At 46.1% G+C, this 19,524-nt stretch overlaps 1 protein-coding gene across 1 annotated transcript in view; it reads left to right on the top strand.

Annotated features, from left to right (window-relative positions):
* ADAM12 (ADAM metallopeptidase domain 12) overlaps nt 1-19,524 on the top strand; it is a 357,420-nt gene that overhangs the window by 286,931 nt on the left and 50,965 nt on the right. Inside the window, exons 12-14 of the mRNA XM_072629031.1 lie at nt 1,440-1,617; nt 7,882-7,971; nt 11,045-11,240. Of these exons, the coding sequence (XP_072485132.1) occupies nt 1,440-1,617; nt 7,882-7,971; nt 11,045-11,240 (464 nt within the window). The remainder of the gene's footprint in view (nt 1-1,439; nt 1,618-7,881; nt 7,972-11,044; nt 11,241-19,524) is intronic.

Raw genomic sequence — 19,524 nt, 5'->3', positions numbered from 1 at the left:
TAGCTGCTATTCTTATTATCATCATCATTCATTCATTCATTCATTCATTTTGGGTATTCCCCAGTAGATTATGTTTGTGGAAAAAAATGTGTCGTTGTTTTTGCCTCCTTGTTGCCCGGAACAATGCCTTCTACATAGTTGGTGTTTACTTCAATTCAACAGGCACCTACTATGTGCCAGGCAGATTGACGTTTTTCTCTTCCTCTTTTCCAAGTGGCATATTGGCACACACTCAAAACAATAAGGGAATGGCAAACTTAGATTTCAAGAAAATAATTATGATAATGATAGACCATCCCTAGAGCTTTAAGGTTTGCAAAGTGCTTCATAATCAGTATCTTTTTAATCATCCCAACTGTCCTGGGAGGAAGGTGCCATGACTCTGTCTGTTTGACAAAGGGGGAATCCAAGGCAATCAGAGGTCAAGCGACTTGGCCAGGGTCACACAGACACTACGTGTTTGAGGCAGAATTTGACCTCAGGGTCTGGGACTCTATTCAGTACCCCACTTAGCTGTCTTAATTATAATTTCTTCTGCAGAAGGATAGTGTCTACTCTCCTCTCAAACCCTATCGATGTTTAACCAGTGGGGGGAAAAAATCCATTCCTTGCATGACATTGTATATGAATGAATGAATGAATGAATGAATGAATGAATGAATGAATGAAAAAATGTTTATTAAACTTTTACTATGTGCAAAGTAGTGGGCTAATTGCTAAGGCAACAAATAGAAAAGCAGAGACAGTTCCTGCCCTCAGTGAGCTTACATTCTTGCTGGACAGACATTGTGTAGTTTCTCCCCCACCTCCTGAGCCCCAGCTCTTTTAGCCAGTTAAAGACAGCATGGCAGAAGGAGTAAGAGGTGGCTTCCAAGCTAGGAAGAACTGAATTCGGGTCCTACCAGTGATCCTTGTACGCTGAGTAAGTCACTGAACTCCTCAAGACCAAGTTTCAGAGAAGGTGCCCACCTGCCTCCCCTCACCCAGGAGTTCGCTGGATGTCTGAGATCACAGGGCCTATGCCTATCCCTAGTCATCCCATTGTTTCAGCACTCGGGAGAGCTTAAGGTCCAGTGGTTTGCAAACACCGACTTGCCCTTCCAAGGGTCTTTATGGCTTGGAAAAGCACTTTCTTTATAAAGACCTAGTAGAGCAGGAGACAATGGGGGGGGGGGAGGGGAGCGGGGTAACATCCTTACTTTACAGCTGGAAAAAACTGAGCCTGAGAAAGGCCAAGTGCCCACCTCTCTGAGGATGGGGATGGGGATCTGGCTCCCAGTCTCCTTCCTCCCTTTCCTTTCCATGCCCCAGAGGCTAAAGCTTGGGTTGAGTTGTTTAGTAGTGGGAGTGCCCACCCTTGCCTGATGATGCTGTGCCCAGGATGGATGACCAGGGGGACCCACCGGCCTCTGTGTTTTTCTCCCTCTTCTTTTCACCAGTTATCCATTCCCTGTGATGTTCAGCAGCTGCAGTAAAAGAGACCTGGAGACTAGCCTGGAGAAAGGGATGGGCATGTGCCTCTTTAACCTGCCTGACATCCAAGAATCCTTTGGGGGCCAGAAGTGTGGCAACAGCTACGTGGAAGAAGGCGAGGAGTGTGACTGTGGGGAACCAGACGTAAGCCCACCATCGCCTGGCTCCATCCACTTAGAAGTGACTAAGCAGAGGCTAACAGGGGAGGCAGGCAGACCTAGGTCTAAGTCCTTGCCTGGGGGGCCCCAGACAAGCACTTCACTTCTCGGGGTTCTAGGCAATGCTCTATATAGCACCAGGAGCAGGGCTGGAGCCTCTGGGCACTGATGGAGGGCCTTGCCTCCCTGGGAGTTCCTCACCCAGAGGAAATCACAGGTCCAGTAAATAGTAACAGAATCAAATATATGAGGTACTCTGCTTATTTCTGGGGATCCAGTAACAAAGAAATTAAACAGTTCCCGTCTGAGGGAGCTCACTCTGCTGAGGGATACCATGTCCATAAAGGGACTTCCTTGCATAGGACACCCTTTGAGGAGGGTAGCAGAGATATAACTAGGAAGGGCCCTCGGGGCTTATTCCCTGGGTGCCAGCATTGAAGTCTGACACACATTTCAGAACCTGCAGAAGGTCATATGAGCCTCGGGCTTGGCATGATTGGGCCCATGAGATCTACATGCCCAAAATGAGAGCCAGAGAAGTCCCTCCTGGTCACCTTGAATAGTGGTCCCCAGGGGAAGGAGAGGACTTGATTGGCTCTTACATGTCTGCCCACGTACATTCCCCTTACTTCCTTAAAGCAGATAAAGGGTCCTCTTTATTGGAGAGGGCAGTCTTCTGGGCAAGAAGAGGCGGGGAAAAGTCGGGAAGCACTTGGCTTGGAGCTCCATGGAGAAGAAAGCCCGGAATTCTCCTTCCAAATTACTCATAAGCACATTGCTTTCCCTTTGCAAGACTTGCTACTAAGGAGGAATTTGAATAAGGCAGAGCCAGCTTTCAGCTCTGGGTTTAAATAGGGTCATCTCTGCCTGCCAGGGCCTCCTCTGTATGCAAGAGCTATAGCGCCCCAGCCTTCTGCCCCCTCCTACCGTCCTTCTCCTAGTTACTGTCTCTAAGCAGTCCTCGGACGCTGAGAGAGGCTTCGTAAGCCCTGGGGCCCAGTCAGGCTCAGGATGGATTCGAAACGATGACCCATCTTTCTGGAGGGCTCAGAAGAGCATCTCTAAACCTCTTCAGACATAAACAGCCACCAGGAATCTCGAGATGTCTCTTGAGAGACAGAAAAGGCAACGACCTAAGTCAGCTGCTTATTAAAAAAGAAAAAGGAAGCATTTTAAAATAGAGGAGCTGTATTTCTTCACACAGTGTAGAATCCAAAGGTTGCATAAGCCAGCCAATCACTAAGCATTTATTCTGCACTAACTATATACCAAGCACTGGGCTATACAGGGAGTGCAAGCCCAGAGAATGGGACAAGCCCTACCCTACCCTTAGCACACTTACAGTGTAGTGAGAGAGCCAACGTGTACATGGGCAAGAATATGAAAAAGAAATACCAAATTGTTTAGGAAGAAAGGCTGTGAGCAGCTGGTGGGAATCAGGAAAGGCTTCAGGCAGGAGACCTGAGTCCTGAATGCTCCCACTGGCTAGCGCTGCAAAGCACTGTACACCTCTTATGTCATTCTGTTCCACCACAATCCTGTAGGCACCCCATCTGAAGAATGAAGAAACTGAGGCACGGAGAGGTTAAGGGACTTGTCTTAGGTCACACAAATGGCAGATAGCAGAACTGATCCTCTAAACCACGTCCTCTGACTCCAGATCAGATCCAGGATTCTTTACGCTGTCATACTTCTTTGTGGGCTTAGGAGTTGCCTTGGGCCACTGCAAAATTAAGTGGCTTGCCCAGAGTCACACAGTCAGTCTGGGATTTGAACCCAGGCCTTTTTGAATCCAAGTCTCACTTATTCATTCTGCCTCCTCTGATTCACAATGAGTCATTAAATGGGATGGATGTGACTGGGAAGAGGACATGGAGGGGTCCTATCCAATCAGAGACAGGAGCCCTGGCTTCAAAAGACAGCAGATCAGATTCCCAGAAGCACCTCCTTAAGCTCTGGCAGCCAGCAGGTAGATGAATCCCTCCTTAGCATGTCTGACACTAATCACCATGAGTTTTCTTTCTGTACAACTGGATAAGCCACTTGGCCTCAGTCTCCTCCTCTGTAAAATGGACAGGTTGGACTCAATGGCCTCTAGCTTTCCTTCCAACTCTGAGTCCTTGAGTCTCTGATCCTTGATCTGGGAGTGACAGGTACTGAAAAGAAATTCTACTGGAGCAGCTGGATCTTTGGGGAGGCAAGAGAGTGGTTCTGTGCTTTGGGGATGTTGTCCTTTCCATCCTTACTATGCAAGTCTGCTGCCTTTTGCCTGGTAGGAAATGGGGCTTCCTTCCTTCATCTTCCTCCCTCCCTCCCTCCCTCCTTATTTCCTTTCTTCCTTCCCTCATCTTCTCCATTCCTTCCTACCCCCCTCCCTTCCATCTGTCCTTCCTTCCTTCCTCCCTCCCTCTTTTCCTTCCTTCCTCCTTCCCTCTTTCCCTTCCTTCCTCTCTTCTTCTTTCCTTCTTGCTGTTTTTCCCCATGGCTCTCTAGCTTGTTTATGGTACATTGTGAGGCCTGGCACAGGGCAGAAGCTGATTCTAATGGTAGCCTTAAAGAAACTCCTCTGAAGACAAGTACAAGAAAACTTTTTAAATAACATTAGGGTTTGCAAAGTGGAAATTCCTTGGAGTGTTCATTAATGACTTGAAAACAACCCAAATTAATTTAACGGATCCATATTTCTCAGGAGGTCTCCTATTAACTTCTAGTCGTTTCTCTTCTATTTCAGCCCCATGTAATGGTTTATTAAACTAAATTAATATAACTCATGGCTCCTCACAGGGAAGTGTCTGTCTTCACCAACCACACCCCTCCCCTTACAGTGGGTCAGTTTCTTTTTCCATTTTTCATATTGCTTGTTCTTTTCCACGTGTGGCTGTCATATGATTTCCATCCAGCTCTGCCCTTGACCTTTCCAGCCCACCTATCTACCAAGGGATGTTTCACTCTGGAAAAGAGCTCCTGCTGATTGGCTCAAAGACATATTGCCAACTGGGGCAGAGATCTCTGCTATGATGTGGAGATAAAACAGCCAGGGTGCTGGCTTTGGAGTCAGAGGACCTGGGTTTGAATTCCAGCCTTGCCATTCACTTCTTGTACACAGTCACTGTACTTCGCTGAGCTTCAGTTTCTTTAGCTATAAAGTGAGGAGCGAGCTAGCCAGCCTCTGAGGGACCTTCCAGCTCTGGTTCTATGAGCCTAGGAATCAACCTCAGATCCTTCTGAAGAAGAAATAGCCCCACTGTTTTCTGGAAGTTTAACCACCACAACAACAATAATAATAGGAGTTCTCTTTACCAAGAAAATCACAGTCTGGCCCAAAAATAAATAAACGAATATTCAGACTTGCCCACTGCATTAAAGCTTGCAAAGCATCTTGCGTGCATTATCTCATCAGATCCTCAGAACCTCTGGGAGGCAGAGGCTGTCACTGGCCCCACTTTTCAGAGGAGGAAACAGATTTGGAGAGAGGAAGGGACCTGGCCTGAATCACCCAGCTGGTCAATGTATGATGCTGAACTTGAACCCACAACTCTGTCTGTCCAAATCCTGTGCTCTCTGCCCTAAGCTAGGTCACCTCTTTCAAGGGCTCTCTACAGATGAGATTTCATTCTGTCCCCACAACTATCCAGTGAAATAGGTATTCTACCCCCCGTTTTTGCAGACAGAAACTGAGGGTCAGAGAGGTGACACACAGGCAATCATCAGAGGCAAGGTTGGATCCCAAGTCTTTGTGACTCCAGGGCAGGTACTCTGTTCATTAGGCTGAGCTGCCTATCAATGCAGACCTTCTCCACAGCCTACCCTATGGAATAAACATGCGGAATGTGGATTGCTTGTGCCTGTTCTGTCATTGTTTGTCTTTGAAGTCTACACATTCACGGGCCTGCCTGAACTGCACCATGAGACACTCAGAATTAAGCTTGATAGAGGATTTCTCTTGCTTGCTAAACGCAGAACCATGAAAGACAAAGACTCCAGCAGGCTAACAGTCTCCCCATCCATGCCACACATGGAGGTCATGCCAGCCCAGGGAAGTTCCTGGCTGCTCACTCATTCTCCAGCCTGGCTGGGCCCTAGCAGCAAGCTGTTCACACTTGAGTTTGGTGGAGTGGTGACAGCTTGCCAATACCTTTTAAACACAGTTATCTAGTTCTCATTTTTCCCCTTCTTTATGGGACCTAGCATCCTTTAAATGAAAGCCACCAGAAATTTTCCTCATTCAATCGACTGCTCAAGGAGTCAGGGGCTTGAAGGGGAGTGGGTTTCTTAGTGAAAGATCTTTGATGGGGCCCAAATTTACAGCAGCTGATTTAGCTTAGGATCAGAAGGAAGGCTATAATGTTTTTCAGGTCTCATTAGTGGAGAGATTCATCCCATAATCAGCAGGGCCACCTTACTGGAATTCTGTGTGATTAACAAATGTTATTTGTTTGAGGGTGGGGAGGATGGGGTGGGATGGGATGGGAAGGTGTGCTCTAGGCTTGGGTCAAACTCTGGACCTTTGTAGGATAGCTTCATAAATACAGGAGCCTCAAAGCTATCTGTACTGATATATATAGATATATAGATATGTGTGTATCCACTTAGGTACACACATGTGCATGTGTACACACACACACACACACACACACACACACGCACATGCATGCACACAGAGACGCTCAGACTCCCTCCTGATCTTTCTGCAACTATTTTAGGTAGAGGTCAGCAGTTCCTGTGGCTGAGAAGTCCCTCGCTTCTTGGAACCAAGCTGGTGAGGGGGCCCCTTGTCTGAGCTGAACCCCAGACACAAGTGCGCATGCACGCGCACACACGATCTGTCATTGGCTTTGTAGCTGGAGGCTTTCCCACTAGTATATTCGATTCACCACCCCAACTTTCTAGGTCCCCAGGTCAGATCCACCTCATCATGAAGAATCAAAAGAGGGCCCTGGTAGAGAACACACATACATACGTGCATTTTTACATACCAGGCATACAATATCATTGGCACAAGGAGCTTCCAGGTGAGGAATTTCCCTCTTCCAATGCAGGTTGGCAAATTAAAGTCTTAGGAAGTTACCTAAAGTATTCAGAGGTTAAGTGACTTAGCCAGGGTCACACAGCCAGGCTATCTCAGAGGTAAGGCTTACTGATTCCAAGGCTGGCTTACTATGCTGTCTCATGTCTATCTTTATAGAGAGTCAGAGACAGAGACAAAAAGACAGAGATACAGAGACAAAGTATACACAGAGACAGAGTTAACAGAGTGTAATGGATAAAGAACTGGCCTCAGAGTTCGAAAGATACAGGGAGTGGGGCGGGGGGGGCCAGTTTGAGATATCCAAGTTTGAATTCAAGAGAGGGCAGCGACATCAGAAGTGCCAGCCTGCCTTCTTGATAACAACGGACCCTAAATAAAGGCTGGTCTTCCCACTGGGAGACTCAAGTCTGGCAATGGTCATTTGTGTGGGATCCGAGAAGCTTTCTTCTTCCACCACGGCTGACCCAAGGAAATCTCTGAATCTTGCCTTAGCTCTGAAGATCGCATTTGGGAGGGCTGTGTGATAAAGCAGTTGTGGCTAAACCAAAGCAGTCTCAGATCCAGCTGAATCAACATTTATTAAGCACCTACTGTGGGCCAGGCACGAAATAAAGCCTGGGGATAGAAAGAAAACTGTGACAGTCCCTGCCCTCAAGGAGCTCATAATCTAACTGGGAAGAAACAAAAAGAAGCTGAAAAGGTCCTGAAGTCCTGCTGCAAAGGTGAAGAATGATCAGAGGGCCTGCAAGTGGACTCCTCCTGCAGAATGATGACTTTCTGGAGATGAGGAAATGCAGGAGGATCAACCAACCAGGAGGAGGCCAGTGCCCCTCCCCATGGCCTCAGGATGGTGCAGGGGTCATGCCACAGCCAGTCGTCAGATAGGAGAGAAGCCCACTGACAAGAAACTTCTAACAAGAAGCCAAGATGGAGAATGAATTGCCTCTGGTGACAGGGACACCACTTTTCTCATCTTTTTTGGCTCATTAACAGTCCCTAACCTCAGTCTTCTGGGGATGATGCTAAGTATAATAGAAGTCATGGCTCATGTTTGGACCCTTCAAAGGGAAAAGCAGAAGAGGTACCCAGTGCGTGAAAGGGAATCAGGTCTGAGAGAAGTGATTTATTCTTACATAGAAAGAAATGATAATAGGCACCCACATATTTATCTATTCCTTTGTTCATTCATTTGTTTATATTTTTTTTGGATGCTTTCTGCAGGAATGTACCAATCCATGCTGCAACGCGACCACCTGCACTCTGAAGCCTGAGGCTGTGTGCGCTCACGGACTCTGCTGTGAAAACTGCCAGGTGGGTGACGAGTGGGGGAAGTTCAGAGCTCTCAGCAGGCAGGCAGGAGACCAGGAAGCCTTGGTCAGCCCCTAGTGTTAGGCACAGACACAGAACTCCTGATCTTTCTGCCATACTCTCAGTTTTACAAAGGGCCTTTGGGATGACCTTCTGGTGACATCAGGTGGGCGAGGACTGTTATGGAAGGATCAGAGGCTTTGAACCAGAAAGGACCTGAGAGGCCAGCTTGTCCAACTCCTCCCCTTCACAGATGAGGAAACTTGAGTCCCAGAGAGGAGGAAGCAGGAGCCTAGATTTGGAGCTAGACAGGACCATTTTACAGAGGCCCAGAAAGAAGGGACAGTCCCAACCAGGAGTAACTTCAAAGGCCATTTAGTCCAGTCCCTTCCATTTTACAGGGAAGTAAACTGAGCCCCAGAGAGAGGAATGGACATGCTCATGCTTACACCACTAAATGTTAAATCAGGCAGTTGAACTCAGGTTTTCTGACACCAAATTCAGGGATTTTTCCACCACACCACAATCCCTCCTCCCCTCAACAAATAAAAGCATATTTTATAAATAATCAAAATATATAACTCAGAGTCTCAAACTGTCACCAGTGACCTTGAGTACTAGTCTTACTGTCAGGAAACACTTGAATTCAAATCCTGTCTAAAATAAATTACCTTTTGGGCCTGGGGCAAGAAATAGCATCTTCCTGAGCCTTGGTTTCCTTATCGATAAAATGGAGCTCACAATAGCGTAGTACCTACATCAAAGTTTCATTGGGAGGCTCAAGTAGAACAACATTTATAAAGAGCTTTGCAAAGCTCAAAGTGCTGTATCAATTTCAGCCAAGGATATTATTGCTATTATCACCTGAAAATTAGATAATTTAGTTAGTTATTTCATGGTTTTGTGAACCATAGAGGAAGGAAAACTTGCAAGGTTCATTCTCTCTGGAAACATTTCCTTCTGAAAAACTGGACCCAAATCTTTAAACCAAAGGTTTTGATTTTCTAATCTTTTTGTTAGCCATTAAGTTGTCAATCAACCATTAGAGTTAAAGAGGACCCTACTAGAAGACCACTTTGTCCTTCCCCTCCCGTTACAGATGAAGAAACTGAGGTCTTGAGAGGAAAAGTCACTTGCCTAAGGCCACACAAATGCAAGAGTTCACAATAAATCATTTCCCTCCATGGAGTTTGTAGACACGCGTGTGATCCCAAGCCCTGAATCCTTTGTGACATTTTGTCTCTGCCTAGATCCTTCTCATATCCAAAGGAGTTCTTACCAGACTTTGTATGCACTTACCCAGGTGGTATAGTGTTTGTTACTCCTTTTTAACCTTTTGCCATCCTCTTGCTGGAGAAAATATTGGTCAAAAAAATCCAGGAAAATAATGATCACATTTCTGGAGCTGGATTTGCTTGCTTTGTCAATCAAGGCATCAGCTTTGGAATTAGGATTCAGGTTAAAAATATCATTTTGAGTTTGTATCTGAAATTCAGGAAAGGACTAAGCTTTGAGATCCAATGATTTGAAGAACTTCTGGCCAATCAGTCAACAAGTTTTTATGAAGGGCCTACTATGTGTCAAGCATGTGCAAAGAGCTGAGGATTCAAAGAAAGGCAGAAACAGTCCCTGCTTTGAAGGAATTCACAAGCTAATGAGGAAGATGACATAAAAACACATATGATATGAATAGGATAAATCAGAAATAATCAATAGGGAGAAGGTAGCCTATTGAGAATGCCATTTAGAATTGCTGGACTAAGAACCAGCAGGGGCTAGAAGCTGTCTATTCCAACCATTTCACACTGCAGTTGAGGAAACTGAGGCACAAAACAGGATTGGGACTCTGGCCCATAAGCTCCAGAACCCAGTACGTTCTATCATGTGATTTCCTCTATTCTGCACCTTCTTTGACTCCTGGTTATCTGCACATCAGTGTAAAGGAGCAGTCGCCTAATCAGACCTTTTAAAAATTGTTTTTATTTTGCTTTCAAATGTCTTTGATGATTTTTTGGAAGCATGGAGTTAAAAGGAGATAGACATTCTCTTTGTATCCTCTAAGCACCCGCTAATTGCTAGTGGGAGAAGAATGCCCAAGAGCATTCTGGGTAGAAGGAAAGAGCCAGCCCAAGGTTAAATATTTTGGAGACTTCAGTGAGCATTGATGGATCCATGGTCTGGTAGATTTGAGTATTTCTTCTAATGATATAGGTCCCAGTCGGTCCATGCTCGCCTATCCCAAACAAGTCTGGTCCAAAGCTCTCAATAAATGCACCACTGGGGGTCCGCCTTTCTCTAGCTGGAGATGCCAAAAGCAATGGGTTCTTAGGCCATCTGTGGCTTCAAGTGTAATTAATGCACTGAATTTCTTTATGGGCATTGTCTGAACAGGATGCCCTTTGGCTTAATAGAAAACTAGTAATGGTTGTAAGTCTGACTTGGCCTCTGTCCTGCTCTTTGTCCTTGGACAAATGGTTTCCTTAATGTAGACATCAACTTCTCCAATGACCACATCAGGAATTAGACTCAATGAGCTATTAACCATTAAAGTACCTTCTAGCCCCAACCCTCTTGATCCTAGCCCCATTCTAGCCCTAGACTACCACATGGACACTGAGTTTGCCATGTTCTTTGGGCCACATTTACTGGGAGGATGGGGGTGACTATGCCTCCAGTGCTGAAAAACCAATGCCAAAATCCCACTGGGCAAAAGCCCCAAACATAAACATTCTTTTAAACGTAGAGCTTGTGCTAATCATCATTTTGACAAGACACCAACTTGACCCCTGCCATGCTCTCCTTGGAAGTGGCAGCAGGTGAATGAGTTGTCTGTTTAAAAACAAACCCTAATCTTGCAACTTCTCTTGTTAGCCAGGTACCTGAGAGACAGTGGACAACCACGAGATCAGCCTGTTTACTTTCTCTCTCTCCAGTCGTTGCCAAAGGAACTTCATGTGAAAGTCTTTTGCACTTTTCCAGGGGAAAATGTTGAAATCTCTCTGCAGTATTTCACCCCAGGAATGCTGGCAGGGAGCCCTGTCCCGTAACACCTTCACTCCCATTTTTCTCCTTCCAGCTGAAGCCCGCTGGGACGGCCTGCAGAGCCTCCAGTAACTCCTGCGACCTGCCTGAATTCTGCACTGGTGCCAACCCTCACTGCCCAGCCAACGTGTATCTGCATGATGGTCACCAGTGCCACCGTGTGGACGGCTACTGTTACAATGGCATCTGCCAGACCCACGAGCAGCAGTGCATCACCTTGTGGGGACCAGGTATGGGGTTCATCAGGCCGGGGCAGTGGGCATGGGAAAGAGGGGATTCTAAGGCTGTCTTCTTAGCAGGGTGCCCCTGAAGATGATCACATTAAATATGGATTGTGAAGGAAAGGAGAGCTGGAGCTGATCCATGCCCTCCATGGAAGGGAAAATGCCCGCCGAGGGACCACTGTCCCTAAGTTGACCTGGCCACATTGGCAGGTGGGGCCCCCTCCCCAAAGCCTGGAAGGCCACTGCTCCAGACACGTAGAAAGCTTTGGTGGTTTGCTACAGTCAGACTCAATCCCTTCCTTTCCTATCTGTGTTTTCTCTCCCTATCAGAGAGTGAACTCCTTGAGGGCAGGGAATGACTTGTATCTCTTGTATCCTCAATCCTTAGCATAGATCTTTAGGGGGAAGCAGGAGAGTCAGCCTAGTGGTACAAAGAGCAGAGCTCCAGGCCAGGAGTCCTGGAAGACTCTTGAGTTCAAATCCAGCCTCAGACATATAGTAACTGTGTGACCCTGGGCAAATCACTTAACTCTGTTGGCCTCAGTTTCCTCACCTGTAAAATGAGCTAGAGAAGGAAATGGATCTCTGCCAAGAGAAGCCCAAATGGGGTCACAGACTGAAAAATAACTAAACAACAACGTGCCAAGGACTGTGCTGAGAATGCATAGGTAAAAGAAAAGCAGTCTCTGCCCAGAAGTCCTCTTATGTTATTTTCCTGAAGTAGAATGTAAGATCCCTACAGAGGCTCAGCTTTCTCTCAAAGTTGTTTGCATTTTATTTTGTGTTTTCCTTTAGAAAGGAAGACCCTTGAAGACAGGAATTTTTCTTTTTGTTTTCCTATAACCAGGGCCCAGGATATGCCTAGCACATAGTAGAGGCGTAATAAATGTTTTTTTCAGTTGATTTGAAGTGATCATCAGCTACTGATGTCCTACTGTAGGAAAAAGGCCTGTACAGAGGCAAAGGGATGCAGAATTAGTTTGAGTTGTTGCTGACTGGGCAGTGACTTCACCAGTGGAAGGACCAAGTTCCTTTATGAGGGCAGGTCTGCACTTTCTCCATGCCTAGGTTCTTAGTGAGCTGCCTGAGACACTGAGTAGTTCAGTGACGTGGCCAAGGTCACACAGCCGAGGCATACCTAACCCAGCACTTCCTGATCCCTAACCTGCCATAATGCCTCAGACAAATCTATGCTCAGTAAAAGCACAAAGTAATATGCAGTGATTTCCAGAAAATAAGCATGCTAATGACTGGGAGAAGACACTCAGGACTCTCAGATGCCAGCATGGGAGCTGGACATTCTAAATCTTGGGGGCTCCTTGTGCAAAGGCGTGGTGGCAGGAAATGAGATTTCATGTACAAGAAACAGTTGTGAGGTTAAACCATCAAGGACATGAGGGCCTTCCTGTTAGGCTTACCACAGCAGAAAATCAAGTCACTTTAAAAAAAAAAAAATGAAAATCTCTGTCTCTAGCCCAGATCCCAGAACTCCTGAGTTAAACCTTAACCTAATTTATTTCTCAAGATTTTCAACTCCACCCTATCTCATAATCCCTTTCCCCTATTTCATTCGCCTAATGTGACAGATTCATTTCTTCTGTATCCGTCCCTGTTGTGGCTCAGAGCTGACTTCAGCTTTTGGCTGCCCCCCCCCAAATGGGTGGGTCAGAGTCCCCAGCTAGTCGGCTAGTTCTTGGGTGGTCTGGCCTGCCCAGTCCCAAGCGATGGGATCTGGGCTCAGAGCAGCAAGAGGAGACTGAGGCAAGATCAAATGTGTGAGGCTTTGGGGTTTTCTGGAGAGTCTTGTGAAAAACACTAAGGAATGAGGGTGGTGATTTAAGCATCGCTTTGGGGTTAAAACATCCCATTTGAAATGACAGAATTGGAGGAAATGGAGACACATTTTTCTTGGGGCTCCCCTTGAACCCACTTTGTCAAGTTCTTTTAATACTGGCATCAAAACTTGAAGTTACCTTTGTAAGAAGAAAGAACTCTAGGGAGGAGTGATAATAATAATGAGAAAGAGGAAGCCTGACCTCATGGAGAAAGGGTCACCCTTGGAAGTAAAAAGACCTAGGGCCGAGTCGCACCTCTGAAACATACTAGCTCTGTGACAGTGAGCAGGACTCCCACTCTGAGTTACCTCTGTGGTAAAATAGTCACAGGAATGCCTGGAGGTTGTTGCCTTATTTCTCTGCATGTTATTGTTAAGTTTAGATAAGTGCTTTGCAAACCTTAAAGTAAGAGAGATAGATAGGCAGGAAGATAGATAGATGGATGAATACATTAGAGATAATAGATAGATTATAGATATAGATAGGTATAGTTATAGATAGGTAGCTAGATATAAAAATAGACAGATGTGATAGAGATAGGTAAATAGATAGATTAGATAGATAGAAGGATGGATGGATAGATAGACAGGCAGGCAGACAGAGAGACAGACGGAAAGATAGATAGATAGATAGATAGATAGATAGATAGATAGATAGATAGATAGATAGATAGATAGATAGATAGATAGATAGATAGATGGAAGGATGGATAGATTGATAGCTAGATAGATGGATTGATAGATGGATGCATAGATAACATTATAGATCCTCAAAATATCAAAGTCAAACGCACATGACCCAAGTCCCCGTGGCCACAGCCCATTGCCTAACTTTGCTCAAGAGCAGAACCCTGTCTTCTACTCTGACTCCCAAGGATGCTGAGATGGACAATGTTGCCCAAGCTCCCTTCCCAAATGATGGTTTCTTGAAGTTTTGGTTTTTTTTATCAGCCTCCCTGATCACTGAGGATGAAATGTGCTCACTAATGCAGAACTTGATTTTAATGGGCTGCTGTCTTTGCTGAATGAGTGGGCTGGGCCATCCTCTCAGGTGACTCAGCAGTCTTTTGCTAGCCTTGCCATGCTCGGCAATAGGAGGATCATTCCACCCAACTCCTCCTGATCTGCCTGGCAGAGTGTTTGTTCTGTTTTGTTTTAAATAAAGCAGGGTTCTCATCTTGAATGATCATGGAGTGATGGTTTTTCATTCAGTGGGAAGTTATTCACTCAGAACTCTTAGTCATCCCCATGACCAAATTCAATTCAAGGAGAGGTCAGTGGAGTAAATGGCCAGGTTAGCATTGTTATATCTATTTCCTGAGGAAGTAACTTCCCTGGAAGAAAAGAATGGCAAAAAACAGGATCCCATAACCTTGGTTGTTACCCTGACTCAACACCTCAAACACACATTCTGCCATTGCTATGGATGCTTTTTCCTGGAAACTGGAAATCATTGAAGCAGTGTGTGTGTGTATATGTGTATGTATGTGTGTGTATGTGTGTGTATGTATGTGTGTGGTATGTGTATGTGTGTGTGTGGTGTGTGTATGTGTGTGTGTATGTGTGTGTATATGTGGTATGTGTGTGTGTGTGTGTGTGTGTGTGTGTGTGTGTGTGTGTGTGTGGAGTCTAAGATTTGGTTTTTGGTTCTTTGTGCAAAGTAGGATTCTTCCCCGGCAACAAAACCCAAGGCCTAGCTGTCCTTAAGGTTTGTCCACATCCAGGGCATCTTACAGGGAGATCCCAGCCCTGGTGAATACAGAGCTAGGTTTGGTTTGAGAGAGTCTCACCTGGCCACTCATCCATTCAACAAGCATTAATTAAGCACTTGCTGTGTGCTAAGCACAGAGGGATGTCTTTAAACTGGATGTGAGATTACAGAAGTCACTGATGGGCCTGGCACAGGGAGTTGGGTTCATCACAAGTTTGCTCTGGGCTCCCATCTATATTTTCCCAGGATTCTCACAGTTTTCAATGTTACCATGGCAACTGACTCAGCAGTGGAAAAGGCCTTTAGTGTGTCTGTATTGAGCACACTCCTGTTTTTTAGAGGGGTTGTGATGCCTTCTTTCTCCACAGGTCACCAAAGTCTCCTTTGTTTGGGCAGCTTTTCCCAGGAGTTGTTGGTTTCTTGAGCCTTAAGTCAGTGAGAATTTCAGGTGGTCTTCACCCACTGGAATTAAAAAAAAAACAACTCTTTCCTTGCCTAAGACCTTCACCTTGGAACTCAGTGACAAGTTGCATTCTTTTCAAAGCAATGACCCTCAGTCACAGCCCCTGTAGTTGCTTCCAAGGCTGTTTCCCCAAACCTTTTCCTCCCTCATCGCTGCCTGACAACATCGCTGCTCCTTCCCCACAACTGCATCCTCATTTTTCTCTTCTGCAACTATTTGGTCCATTACTTCTCATTTTCCATTTCTCTTGTTCATCCCCAACACTCTCCTGATGGCATCTGGCAAGTGGATATAGTTTGCAAAATGTCAAAACTTGCTGAGGTCGCAGATCCTGAACTTGTCAGAGACGTAGACTTTTTTAGAATGACAACCATTCCCAAGGTGAGAGAGCCAAAAGACATCTTACCTTCTGGGAGGAAAAGGGGTACTTCCACCAAGCTATCTGCAGGTTAGGAGTGACCAAGAAGGAGGACTGACTTAGCCAAGGCAGAGGGTGAAGGAGCTTCCATTCGTAGCACATGAGGTTCAGGTCAAAAGAAATAGCTATAGTGAACCTGGAAAGCAGAAGACGGGAGGAGAGGCAGGGGAGGGGAAAAAGGAAAGTTTTCTTCAGGTACCTGATGGGCCAGCTATGGAGAAGAACCTAGGTTTGTGCCCTTTGACCCTGACGGCAGAGTGAGGAGGGATAGAAAGAGGGATGTGACCTGAATACAAATTCCCACAATTTAAGTCATCCCAAAGTGAGGCAGGCTGCTGTGGGGAGATGTGGGGTTCCCCTCACCAAAAATCTCCAAGTCAGGTCCAAGAGATCACTTCAAGGATTGTTTTTTTGAGAAATCATTTGGGCCCAGTGGTCACTAAAGCTCCTTGTGACCCAGAAATTCTATAATTCCTTAGTGGAAACAGTCCAGGGTCTGCAGGCCACCAAACTGGCTCTGAATCTCAGCTCTCCTAAAGACAAACTATGTGAGCTCAGGCAAGTGAAAAGTCCCTGTGGATCTCAAGGATCCCCAAGGTCCTTCCCTCTGACCTCCACATCAGAGGAAACAAGAAGAACTCTGTCCTCTTGGCTGTGTAAGTCCCCGAGGCCTTATTCCCATTTCCTCTCAACGTCAGTGGTATCTATGCTTATTGATCAATGACAGGATGTGACCGTGACAGGGCATTCCTGGGGATATCCTCACAGGAAACATCAGTCCCTGCCAGCCCAGCTGGGTGACCTGCACTCTCATCTAGGCCAGAGGTAACACTGGGTCCCTACTATAATCACCCTGAAGAGTTAAAGTTGTCTTTCTTCTGCACAGTCATGTGAGCCAATCTAAGGGCACAGAGGCCTTCTCACTAAAGGCTTTTACACATATTGAATTCCAGATGCTTTTGCTGATCCCCCAGCTACTCTAGCCTCCCTTCCTTCCCCATGCCCCATTGCCTTGGGTTTATGTTGTACATATGGAGGTGGGAGGAGATTGAGTAATTTGCTCAACCATCCCCACTTAAAGCAAATGATAAGATGTCCCCAAAATCAGTCCCACAGGTCTTAGACAAAGTGTAGAAAAGTCCTTTGATAAGGACACAAGAATCATATTAGGATGGGCTGAGGAAACCGGGCCACATCCCCGAGGTTCTCTATAAATGATCAAACTAAATAGAACCACGTTCACTTGGAGGGAGCAAAGCATTCCCACACACCACTGAAAAGAAAAAGGTAGGCAGAGAAGGAAAACATGGCAGACAGCCACCATCTCTACAAGCGTCCCAGTCAGAGTGAAAGACACAGTATGGAGAAAGTCCCCCAAAAAGCTCAGCTCTTTCCCCAATTTCTTCTTGCCTCTCTCTCCACAGACACTGTAATATAATTTTCTATTATAGTATCTAAACTTTTCCAGTAAACTGAACTTTACCTCAACCGCAGAGAGGTCGGGGCTTAACCAAAGACAGATATAAATGCAAGGTTAGGAACAAAGTCCAACCTCTGCCTACATTTTAGGAATCTTCCCAAGTGAGAACTCAGAGCAATTCATAGTGAAAAACTAGCACAGGGGTGGGGAACCTGTGGCCTCCAGGCCTTGTGTGGCCCTCTAGGTCCCCAAGTGCAGCCCTTTGACTGAATCCAAACTCCATAGACCAAGGAATCAACCAATCAGCAAGCACTGGTGAAGTTCCTTTGGTGTGCTAGGCACCGTGCTAAGCACTGGGGGTACAGATAGAAAGAATGAAACAATCTCTGCTCTTCAGGGGCATCTGTTCGAGCAGGGCAAACAAGGAGGGTTTGCTAGGTAGAGTCGGCATCCATATAAAATGGCCTGGTGGCTGGAGAGCAGTTCAGACCCATAATAGGTGTGTTTGGTGGCAGTGAAAATGGTGGGGATGGTCCAGGAGGGAGGGGACACTGGAGGCATGCCCAAAGTCCCCTTTACATAAACAGGACAGTTGAATCTAATTGGGGCATTTAAACAGATGACGTATCTTGTAATTCCAGTTTTGTAGCTAGCCTGGCCCAAGAGGCAGGAAGCCTGAGTTCAAGTCCTACCCAGCTGTGTGACCCTGAGCAAGTCTCTTCACATCTGAACTTTAGCTTCCTTGTCTGTAAAAATGGGATAAGAGCTCCTGCCATGAGAGGGTATAGAAAGCCTCCAGAGCCTGCTTCTCCACCTCGGGCCTCAGTGGTCTGGTCCTCCTTCTTGTCCTTCTGCCTCATCCTCATACTTGTCAGTCCCTCCTCATTCTGAAAAACCAGCGTCCTTATGGCCAAGTCCAACACTTCTCTCTATTTGATTCTGTCACAATTTCTGTGTTTTATTAAACCCTGATTGAATTCCATCTCTTTCCCTCCTCCCTCCTCCCTGCCCCTCTCCCTTCCCTTTGCCCAGCCAGACACCCCTTCATCCTCCAAGTACGTGATCCCAAGTGGCTTTTAGGCTAAGAGCATGTAGCTGAAACTGTTGAAAACCCTGTCTTTTGGCCGTCTAAGAAAGGCAATGGATTGATCCATTTACATGGGTTTTTATAAGTACATTATAATTCTCCCTGGAGCAAGGCTGAGGGGAGGGAAGTTTCCATGAACAAGGTGAGGAGAGGGTTAAATAAAGGGGCAGAAGGCTGCCATTTTCTGCCAGGCCTAGAGGCCTGTGTGGGCTACCCGAGTCTTCTTACCTCACCTCCGAGGTCTTCGGTTGGCCAAAACCGGATGCTCATATGAGAGAAAGGACGTTCCAGAGTCGAACAAGGGTTGAGCTTTATTTCAGGGTCTCGGTTACAAGTGCAGGGGGGTCTTCCTTAGGAGGAAGAGGGGGAGATTTCCTAAGGAGGCTAAGATCTTAAGGGATTGGAAGTAGAAGTACAAGCGGGGAGAGAGGGGGAGGGGAGAGAGGAAAGAAGAAAGCGGAGCCTACTGTCCTCTTGGCTCCTCACGTGCTAAGAGAGCTTTCAGGCTTCCTCAATCCTACTTAACCTTCAGCCGCATAGTTTGCATCTGAATACCGTGCTGTTAGGTAACTAGGTGTGCCCAGATCCGGGACCATCTCGAGGGTGGGGAGATCTCTCTCCCTTCACGTTTCTCACTGGAAGAGGCGGAATTACTCGAGATAGCTCGGTTCACCTCAATTCCCTGCCGTTCCTGGGGGGGTCTCGTGAGAGCTCTAAGATTTAGAAGCTCCCACCTTTACCCGCCCGAGACTGTCCACACGGAATTGAGCTTCCAATCCCAACAATTTTCCATGGCAAAGTGTAATCAATTTGACCTGTCTAGTTAAAGGAGTCTCCAGCCCATTGGAAGATGTCCACATGGCTTTATGCCATGTCATCATAAAGGAGAAAATAAGGGGTAAACTCCTACTTCAGTTTCTCCACTAAAGTGATGATGAATTGGGTTGTACATTCTAAACTGGAAGGGACCTTGGGTGTCACATAGGCCAGCCATTCCATATGACAGCAAAGAACAAGACAAAGACCCACTCAAGGCTACTAAACTAGCTTGTAACCAACTTGAAATTAGAGGAGAGGGAGAAAGAGAGAAAGAGAGAGAGAAGGAAAGGAAGGAAGGAAGGGAGGGAGGAAGGAAGGAAGGAAGGAAGGAAAGAAGGAAGGAAGGAAGGAAGGAAGGAAGGAAGGAAGGAAGGAAGGAAGGAAGGAAGGAAGGAAGGAAGAAAAAAGAGTAAAAAATAAAAGAGACAAAAATAAATGAGAAAGAAAAGAGCCAAAGGACAAGATGGAACACTTGGAGGAAAAAAGAAAAGAGAACACAAGAAAAAAAAAGCAAAGCTTAATTGCCTTCTACAGTAAA

The sequence above is a fragment of the Notamacropus eugenii genome, chromosome 1, assembly GCF_028372415.1.
Source record: "Notamacropus eugenii isolate mMacEug1 chromosome 1, mMacEug1.pri_v2, whole genome shotgun sequence".
Taxonomy (NCBI): Eukaryota; Metazoa; Chordata; class Mammalia; order Diprotodontia; family Macropodidae; genus Notamacropus; species Notamacropus eugenii.
Note: the sequence above shows the minus strand (reverse complement) of the source record. Positions and strands in the feature narration are given on the sequence as shown.